Below are 9,375 nucleotides of genomic sequence, written 5' to 3' on the forward strand. Positions count from 1 at the left end.
TTAACAAGTTAATATGTTAACAAGTTAATACATTAACAAGTTGATAGATTAACAAGTTAAGACTTTAACAAGTTAATAGATTAACAAGTTAATACGTTAACAAGTTAATAGGTTAAATACATTAACAAGGTAATATGTTAATAAGTTAATACATTAACAAGTTAATAGATTAACAAGTTAATACGTTAACAAGTTAAAAGGTTAAATACATTAACAAGTTAATACGTTAACAAGTTAATACATTAACAAGTTAATACGTTTACAAGTTAATACGTTAACAAGTTAATAGATTAACAAGTTAATACGTAAGAGAAGAAGAAGCCGGTAACAACATGGAGAAATCTACATCCAGAGCCGTGACTTTTTGGACGGACCAAATGTACAGAGCTGTAAAGTCGTCCACCATGGTAGCAGTTAGCTGCTAGCTAACCGTAGCTAACTTGTTTGTCCATTGTTTGGTCTGTGACGTAATAGGTCAACAGGAAAAAGGTCCAATACTAACAAGCTGAAAGGGGGCATATCTCCACCTATCGTAGAGGAGTCACACATACTTCCCAGCAAGCATTTTTTGGTTTCAAAAACGTCTAAGAGCCGTCTACATGAAGACCTGACGTCTAGGCAAATCACGGCTGAATTTGGGCTGCCAGTGAAAATTTGGTAGACGTCTAACCATAGCCAAAGTGTAGACGTTATCAATTATACGGCTATGTAGAGACCATGTCCAAAAAATGGAGATAAACATATTTTAATTAATGTTGACTCTCCATACGTGATTGAGTATCATACCGCACGCCATCTGCAATGGCGAAAATGACATTTAATCAGTTTCAGAATTAAATCGGCTCAATTTGGGTTACATGTAGCTAGACTAAATCGGAGCTAAATATAGCCAATACGTTTAAATCACGACTATTGCTTGCTGGGTTGGCTCAATAAATGGATTCCCCTCCAGTGCTTGTGTACTGGGACAAGGACAGTAGGCCAGTTAGATGTCCTCGTCCAGCTGGGACTGGAGCTCCACTTCACTGTGACTGGAGACAGACTGATTATAGACTGTGCGGCTGGGACTATTTCCTGGAGGCAGTGTGTACCAGCTGAGAATCAAACCAAAGCATCAGTAGAAAAGGATGTTTGTTCATGTTCATCAGCTGAGTGCACAGGTACGAGGTGCCAGGCACAACAATAAACTATGTTTAAGATTTATTTTTTATTATGTCCACAGTTAATAACAGATACAGTGTGTGTTACATCATGAGCTGCACAGAGAATGCCACTGTTCAAACCCACAGAGGGTTTCATGAAAATGTTGCAGTGAAAATAAGAGGAAATGAAAGAGAAGGCAGCAGGTGTGTTCATCACAGATCTGACTCAGTCATCATGTTCAAGAGCAACCATCAGACGGTCTGTGGGTCCAGGTCCTCCTGTGTCTCATACTGAGATGTGATCTGAGTCATTGAGGACATTTACATGAACAACATGTTTATGATGTGTTTGAACATGTTAACACCGTCTTCTGTTCATGAGAAACCAGAATGTGTTGGTTGGAGCGCTCCAACAGAAACCAGGATGAAAACAGGGAGTATGAATTCTATGTGTTTATGTAAACACCACATCTGAATATAATCATAACCTGGTTATTATTCTGGTGTAACCTGTCTGTCTGTCTGTCTGTCTGTGGGATCTCCGGACTGTGGATTAGAGACAAAGAGACGTTTGAGGATGTCACGGTGGACTCTGAGATACTGAGATGAAAGCTTTGGGCCCTCCTGATCAACACGTACTTTACTGAGCACGTTAAAGAACACGTGTCCCCAAATCCTCAGTGCTGTTGTCACGTTAGACTTTACTGACCTTTTGTTTGATGCGGCCGTCCTCGTCTCATGGTGCAACCAAGGCTATTCAAGAGAAGGCTGAGACACGGGGTCGAACATGGGGGGATTGCACATGCGCAGTAAAATTTGGTCTGCACTTCCTCAAAGGCTCAGTAGATGGCGTGAGACCGTGGAATAAGGGGGATGTGCATGCATGTCATTTTCACAGCTTATTACTGGACTGTCACTGGTGGCCTGCGTTGTGAGTGAGAATGACAGAGATGCAATTCTGACAACTTTAAGCAGCCGCCGTCCAAAAGTCCAAGCAGACCGCACCAAGCGCACTCCTTGATCGCCTGAGCGGATCCTGCGCTTTTTATCTAGCGCCCCTGCTGTCACCCTCCAGCATCGCAGCTCAAGTTACACTGCGCATGTGCAATCCCCCCAAGTTTGACCCCGTGTCTCAGCCTTCTCTTGAATAGCCTTGGGTGCAACCAGGAAGTTAACAGCTCTGGTCATGTGACAGTTTACACTGAACATGTGACACTGCACAGAATTGACTGAGACACTTTATTATTTAAATATTTGCTGAAAATGCATCAACACATCATTCAGTGACATTTTTAAGCCTTATAACTGAAAACTTGTTTTGCAGTCACTGTTGTGACCGGTGGGACTAAATGACTATGCTGCAGCCTGACGTGCACCTCCCCAGAGATGTAACTCCAGTCGGACATTTTATTGAGTGAAAACTGAAGGTGATGAAGGTTTCACAGCAGAAAAAAAAGAAAAAAGAAGAAGCTGGTTATTAATGCGAGCCGCTCGTTTTATTTCCAACATGTCTGATCAGTTTGATGTTGGTGTTTTCTATCTTTATGTTTCTGTCTCCATCTGAACTCAAACTCTTGTGATCGTCTAATTCGATGTCCTGAAATATTTTTGCTCCTGGTTGTAACTTTGTTTGAAACCTGTTGTATAAATAAAGTTTATTATTTTATATAAATGATCAGTCGATGATGAAAATAAAAGTTTGTAAAGAACATAAGTCAGCAGCAAACTGAAACATGATCATGAACAGAGAAGACGCTGACTGACGTCGTCGTCCAGAGACAAGGACGAGGACGAGGACGCTGCCGTGAAACGATGAGAGTAAAGATGGCGCTCTGAGCGAGCATCAGTGTTCGTCTCTGATTACTGATTAAATAATAAGCCTAACACATGTTAACGCTCACAGCTGCTTCCTGTCTCATCTACACCATCTTCACCATCACGTTGTTGTACGGTGAATCCTGCTGCTCCTCCCTCTGCTCCTCCTCTTCCTCCTCCCCCTGTGGCTCCTCCCTCCCTTCTTCTTCCTCTTCATCAGTGCTTTGTGCAACAGGAATCGCCCTCTTGGCTCGTTTGGGAACGGCGTAGTCGTCCACCCGAGGGTTGTATGGGTACTCATGACCTTTAGGGTCAGCAGGGGTACCCATAATCCTCCAGGCGTCTCCTCTCATCTCTTCGGGGTCGTCGTACAACGAGGTGGGAGGTTTCTCTGTGGCGGTGGGGATGGCGCAGCCTTCGGGCTCATCGTAGATGTGCTCAATCTTTCCGTATGTTGGCCCGGTGGCGGCGGTGGCAGTGGCATCACTTGTGAAGATGTTCCTGATCTTCATCTCATCGATGCTGTCGTAGAGCGGGTCGGCGCCGGACTCAGGTCTGTGAGCATGATGGGACTTCAGGATGTCGGCCATGGTGTTCACAGCGATGGTGTCGAAGGGGAGCGAATACTCCGGCTCCGGGTGGACAACAGGAGGGGTGCCGCCGCTCCTGTTGTCCCTCTTGGTGCCTCGCTCTGCAGCAGCTGGCAGGGTGATCTGGGAGTACATCTGGTCCAGTTTGGAGCCGGGGCCCAGGGCTGAGTGGGGGCCGGGCTCGGGGCCGGCGTGAGGCAGAGGACAGCTGGAGATCATCTTGACCTGGTTCTTACGCGGGATGGGGACGCCACGAGTGTCCAAGGTCAAACTCTTCACACCCGTCAGCACTTTGTCGACCGGAGGCTCCAGACGAGACTGAGGACAGAACACACAGAGCCGATCAGCAATCAATTATCTATCAATCATATCGATCAGTCACAGCTGTAGTCATCAGTCCTCAGAAAGAAATGTAATAACCCAAAGTGTCCAGCAGGTGGAGCTGTTGATTTATCACACCACATATTTAAGGTCAGTCTGAAGACCTGCTGACATCAACACTGTTCATCCGCCGCTGGAAATAGTCCCTGATAAAGTCCTGCTGATGGTTTGATATGAGCTCCAGTTCATGATTATTAAAGCTATAAACTTTTCTTATTAAAGATGGACCCATAAACATGGAGCTGAGAGACACAGACAGGAAGTGACAAGGACTAACACGAGTCTAAACATAAGAGTTTCTGTGTGTTGCAGTTTCAGTTTCTTACCATCTGGGGGCGCTGCTGCTGCTGTGAGGAAGAGGAGCTCTCTTTGTCTTTGTGATGAATCATCTGGTTGTTTGGAGTTTCAGTCACCATGCTGTACACGCCGTCGGCTGCCTGCTGACAGGAAACAGCCATCAGTCATCATCAGGAGGAGAACAGCACTCTGCTTCTCTAAGGTTCAAACCTACAGCGTCTCATCAGGCTTCATACAACTTCACATCACAGTCTGTGTCACAGCTGAGAGGAGGAAACAATCTTCACATCTAATCTAAAATAAAAAACGTACTAAAAAACGAATCTCGGGAGTCCTGCACACAAGGTTTTAGATTAAAATATAAAAATGTGAAATAATTTTTTACTGAGGTTTAACAGGGAACATTAAACAGCCTCAGAAATCAAAATCTTTTATTTTGAAAATCAACACTTTATTCTGAAAATTCAGGAATTTTGAAATTCTGTTCTTCAAGTCCTGATCCAATCTGACAACACAGAATTTATTTAATATGTATGAAAATCTTGAAAATACTCTGAAAATCTTGACTTTACTCCAACAATCCAAATTTTATCTTGAAAATCCCTAATTTATTTTAAAATCCCGACTCCCAGACACTGATGATCTAACTGTTTTCTGAAAAGTGTGACTTCATGCAGAAAATGTCCTGACTTTACTGTAAAAGTCTGGACATTACTCTGAAAGTCTTGATTTGATCAGACAATCCTGACTTTATTCTGAAAATCATGAGTTCATTCTGAAAATTATAAAATTTTAAATTTTGTTCTGAATGTGCCAATCTAATCTAACAACCCAGAATTTATTTTGAAAACCTTGAATTTATTCTGAAAATCCTGACTTTACTGTTACAATTCAGACTTAATGTAGAAAATCATGACTATATCTTTGAAATGCCCGACTTTATACTGACAATGTACTGACTTTATTCTGAAAATCACGACTTTATTCATAAAATTCTCACTTTATTTTGTAATCTTTTATTATGAAATTCATGACTTTATTCTGAAAATTCTCAAAATCTAAACATCTTATTATGACGGTCATGACATTAGTCTGAAAATTCAGACATTATTTGAGTCTTGATTTAATCTGACAATCAAGACTATTTCAAAAACCTGCCTTCATTTTGAAGAACCTGACTTTACTTAGACAATCCTGCCTTTATTTTGAAACCCTGCAGAGATGACCTGCACCGTGAGCTGACCTGAGCAGCAGGGGGATGTGGGACATGGCTGCGTGGCTGAGGCAGCGGTGGCGTCCTGCTCTGGGCCAGGGGCGGGTTGAGGGGCAGGGGGGGCAGGCTCATGTCCTGGGGGGTCTCTGGACTCAGCTGGCCCCCCCCGGACGTCTGCCTCTGGGGCAGGGAGATCCTCTGCAGGTTGATGGCGGCCTCCACCGCCTGAAACAGGAAGTTCCCCTGCTTGGTGTCGAACTCAAAGCTGCCCTCGCCGGAGTCGCACCGCCGGCCAGCCTCAAAGGAGAAGGTGGACTGAGGGACAGGAAACGCATCACAGTCAGGATCCAACCAGACGTCACGCGCGTGTGTGTGTGTGTGTGTGTGTGTGTGTGTGTTTGTGTGTTACCTTGTCTCGTCCAAAGCGGCGCAGGTATCTGTACGGCCAGGAGTACACCACGTCACCGCTCTTGTCCATCAGGAAGAGAGCGTCCACATCTGCTCGCAGGAACCCGTCTCCCTTCAGCCTGCAGCGATCGGACGCCTCCGTCCTCCGAACACACACTCTGAAGTCACGCACTACTGACACACACACACACACACACACACACACACACACACACACACACACAGGATCAATAGTTATTGATCTGTGATCAGTCAATAACACAAACAGTCTCTTCTCTCTGTCATAAACTGAATATTTTCAAACTGTTTTCAGACAGTTGATCAAATGTTCTTATTGATCAGTTCAGTGATTATTGATTATAGAATTTAAAAAGGCAGCGTGTCTGAAGCCTGAGACATTAACCCCTTCATCACCTTCATGTTGTCACTCTTTCACTCAAACATGTCGACATGCTTCAGATTTGATGTGTTGTTTTTGGCTTCACTGTAAAAACTTTATTGATCCTGCAGATGGAGGATCAATCAGACGCTCCTGCTGACCTTTACACAGGTTTAAAGCCTCCGAGGTGAATCATGATTCATCACACTGGGCTCATTAAATGAAATGGAGCCACTCTGAAGCAGCAGGAGCTCAACTTACAAAACTTCCTGGCACACAGAGCTCAGAGCTGCTGGTGACGAAATTCAAGAAAATTCTTAGAATTGTGATGTTATCTTAAAATTTCCCCTTAAAGTTAAGACGAGGTCCTGGTAAAGATAAGAGTCCTTCACAGAGCTCGTGTCTGCAGCAGCAGCAGCAGCAGCAGCAGCAGCAGCAGCAGCAGGAGGTTTAACAAGAGTCTCTGAGTCAGAGAAGAAAATGATGGAAACACAAGAAGCTCAGAGGAATCTTCACTGACTGACACTGAGCCAATCAAACACACTGTGACACTGTGCTTCTCTCCCTCACCTGCTCCTGGTAAATGTCCATTCACCCTGCTGGCTTCTCCAGCACACACACACACACACACACACACACACACACTCCAGACTGTCCAGCATTCATTCTCTGCTTGATTCCCAGTTACCGACCCTGCCTGCCTTTGACCCGTCGACATCGTCTGTAAACTCACCAGCCTTCAGTCCCCAACCACGAGTCCTGCCTCTGCGTCTTTGGTGTGTGTGTCTGCCAGTGGCTGTGTGGTGTTTTCCTGCTATGACGTCTAACTGAGTGTTTCCACCTGTCTGTCTGTTGCCTGCTGTGAGACGCCACATGCTGCCTTTTCTGATCTCTACTTTCCTGCAATTCATCATCATCCCTCATCTCTCATCATCTCTGTTGCTTGCTGGAGTGCTCCTCTGATCCCGGACCCTCCCCTTCTCATCCACGCCATCTGTAAGCCCCTCTTTCCCTGAACCCAGAGACTGTGTGTGCGCTCTTGGCCCAAAGAATCAACTATCACCTTCATGTGTTTGTCGGCTCAAGCTTCTGTTTATTTGTGCATAAATACAGGTCGTTACCACCTGTCACTGAGTGCTGCATTTAGGTTCAGTCACACCGCATGACACAGTACCCTCTGTGACACAGTGTCACTGTGACACAGTACCCTCTGTGACACAGTGACCAAAATGATCACAGCACTAAGTGTGAGTGTGTCTCGACCCTCCACAACACTCTCAGTCTCAGGCTGTTTTCACACTCGGTCATTTCAGCCCTCTGAACAGACTCAGAGTGGTGACTCAGCATTTTCTGGCATGTGTAAACACTCCAGCAGAATCCAGACCCCTCCAGGTTCACTTTGCTCTCTGCTGTTGGATTAAACCCTCTGATCACATGATGTTGACCTGGGACATTTGAGGAAACAGACAAAACCACAGCGGCCTGTAACGCTGAGAAGGACGCAGGACGAGGAGCAGTTTGGTCCACAGAAGACTCTGCACGTCTCCAGATGTGGAACTCAGGACACATGACACAGTCACAGCTCAGAGACACTCAGCGTCTCCTCAAAGTTTAAGGCCATCTGAAAGTGAGGAGCGTCGTGACCTCACTGCAGAGACACGTCACAGTGAAAACAATAAGCTATATGTATTATATATTATGCTGAGTCACCACTGTGTCCGCTCAGAGGGCTGAACAGGACCAAGTGTGAAAACACCCTCATATTGTGTTGCAGTTTGTTTAATGGCCACCAGGTGTCCTCAGCCTGCAGGCTCACTAAAGGACAACCAATCACATCTGTTGAAAGACTGAGTCACACCTGACAACGGGGTCGACTGCACCTCCTCACTGAGGTCAGCATTTGTGTCTCTTCATCACTCCTCGTTCAAGACTCTGGATATGAGCCATGATATGAACTGAGAACACGAATCTCCTTCTTCTTCGTCTTCATCCTCTATGCAGCAGTTGACATGTTGTCAGATGTGTGACACGGAGGAAACCACACACACAGATGAGGGTGTGTGTGTTGCAGGTGTGTGTGTGAGGATGTGGGGAACGGTAGCAGCGTCAGTAGCTGCACATCACAACCTCAATTAAACACTAAATGTTACAACTGTTTGTGATGCTATTTTTATCTACATGTGGATTCACTCGTCAGCACCGGGACTCGATCTCTTCTTTGTGTTTTTGCTCTAAGATGTTGCTGCTTTAATTATTTTACTTGATTCTCTTTCTTTTCTACAGTTTGCTCTCTGCACGACATGTTCATGTGCTCATGTCCAGAGACAAGACAAGTTTTATTTTATTGTTTATATCACTGTCTTTATTTATGACGCTTTTATTGGGTCAAATATATTTTGAATTCAGTTTGAGTCAGTGATGGAGCCAGAGAGCCGACTGAACGAGGCTGAGACAGAGACATGCATTAAGGAGGAAGAAGAAGAGCAACAGGCCGACGGCGGCGCTCGCCTGTGTGCGACGTCACGGAGCTCTTAGAGTCAAACTTCTGCTGCTTCTATTGGCTTCCTTCTCTCCTCTGTGTCACCACAGGGCAACAGTCAGAGCGAACATGTGACCAGACATGTGACTGCGCGACCTCGTTACAGCCGAGAGACGCAGTTATAGTTTGAAGTGCTCCTGTCTGTGTGCACGTGGCAAAGTTATCTTGTCTTAAGTCATGTCACTGGAGGACATGTCCACATGTCACTGGAGGACATGTCCACCACACACTGATTACTGCAGGATATAGACTGATCACACAGGAAGGTTAGGGTGAGGAGGTGATGGGGTGGTTGCCTGGCAACAGTAAAAAGGTGCAGCAAGTGTTTTGTTTTTTCTTACTAGTGGCATTCAGTTCCAAAAAGGCAGCGCAGAGCTCCTCGTGTTTTTCAACCTGCAGAACACTGTCTGTGTGATGGTGGCCTCACACTGACTCCACTGTGTCTGTGACTCTAAGACTTGTTTTAACAGACAGGAAGTGGATTTATAAGTGAAATCTGAACAGATGTTGTTAAAGATGTGATAAAGAATCAGCTGATATAAAAACATCCAGACAGAATCAATCACAGGAACTGAGACACTAAAATAACAAAGTCAGTTTCAGGTCTGACG

General features: G+C 45.1%; 1 protein-coding gene across 3 annotated transcripts in view; it reads right to left on the reverse strand.

Annotated features, from left to right (window-relative positions):
- Window positions 1-1,220: 1,220 nt before the first annotated feature.
- Window positions 1,221-9,375, reverse strand: part of dok2 (docking protein 2) — a 20,720-nt gene continuing 12,565 nt past the window's right edge. Inside the window, exons 1-5 of one of the 3 annotated variants that reach the window (XM_049579742.1) lie at window positions 6,959-7,677; window positions 5,848-6,020; window positions 5,469-5,753; window positions 4,255-4,365; window positions 1,221-3,865 (exon numbers count right to left, since the gene is read on the reverse strand). In XM_049579742.1, coding sequence (XP_049435699.1) covers window positions 3,062-3,865; window positions 4,255-4,365; window positions 5,469-5,753; window positions 5,848-6,020; window positions 6,959-7,142 — 1,557 coding nt within the window. In that variant the 5' untranslated portion in view covers window positions 7,143-7,677 and the 3' untranslated portion in view covers window positions 1,221-3,061. Of the gene's footprint in view, window positions 3,866-4,254; window positions 4,366-5,468; window positions 5,754-5,847; window positions 6,021-6,958; window positions 7,678-9,375 lie in introns of those variants that run through there. The other 2 variants (XM_049579740.1, XM_049579741.1) reach the window with 2 other exon arrangements.

This window comes from Epinephelus fuscoguttatus, linkage group LG6, assembly GCF_011397635.1.
Source record: "Epinephelus fuscoguttatus linkage group LG6, E.fuscoguttatus.final_Chr_v1".
Taxonomy (NCBI): Eukaryota; Metazoa; Chordata; class Actinopteri; order Perciformes; family Serranidae; genus Epinephelus; species Epinephelus fuscoguttatus.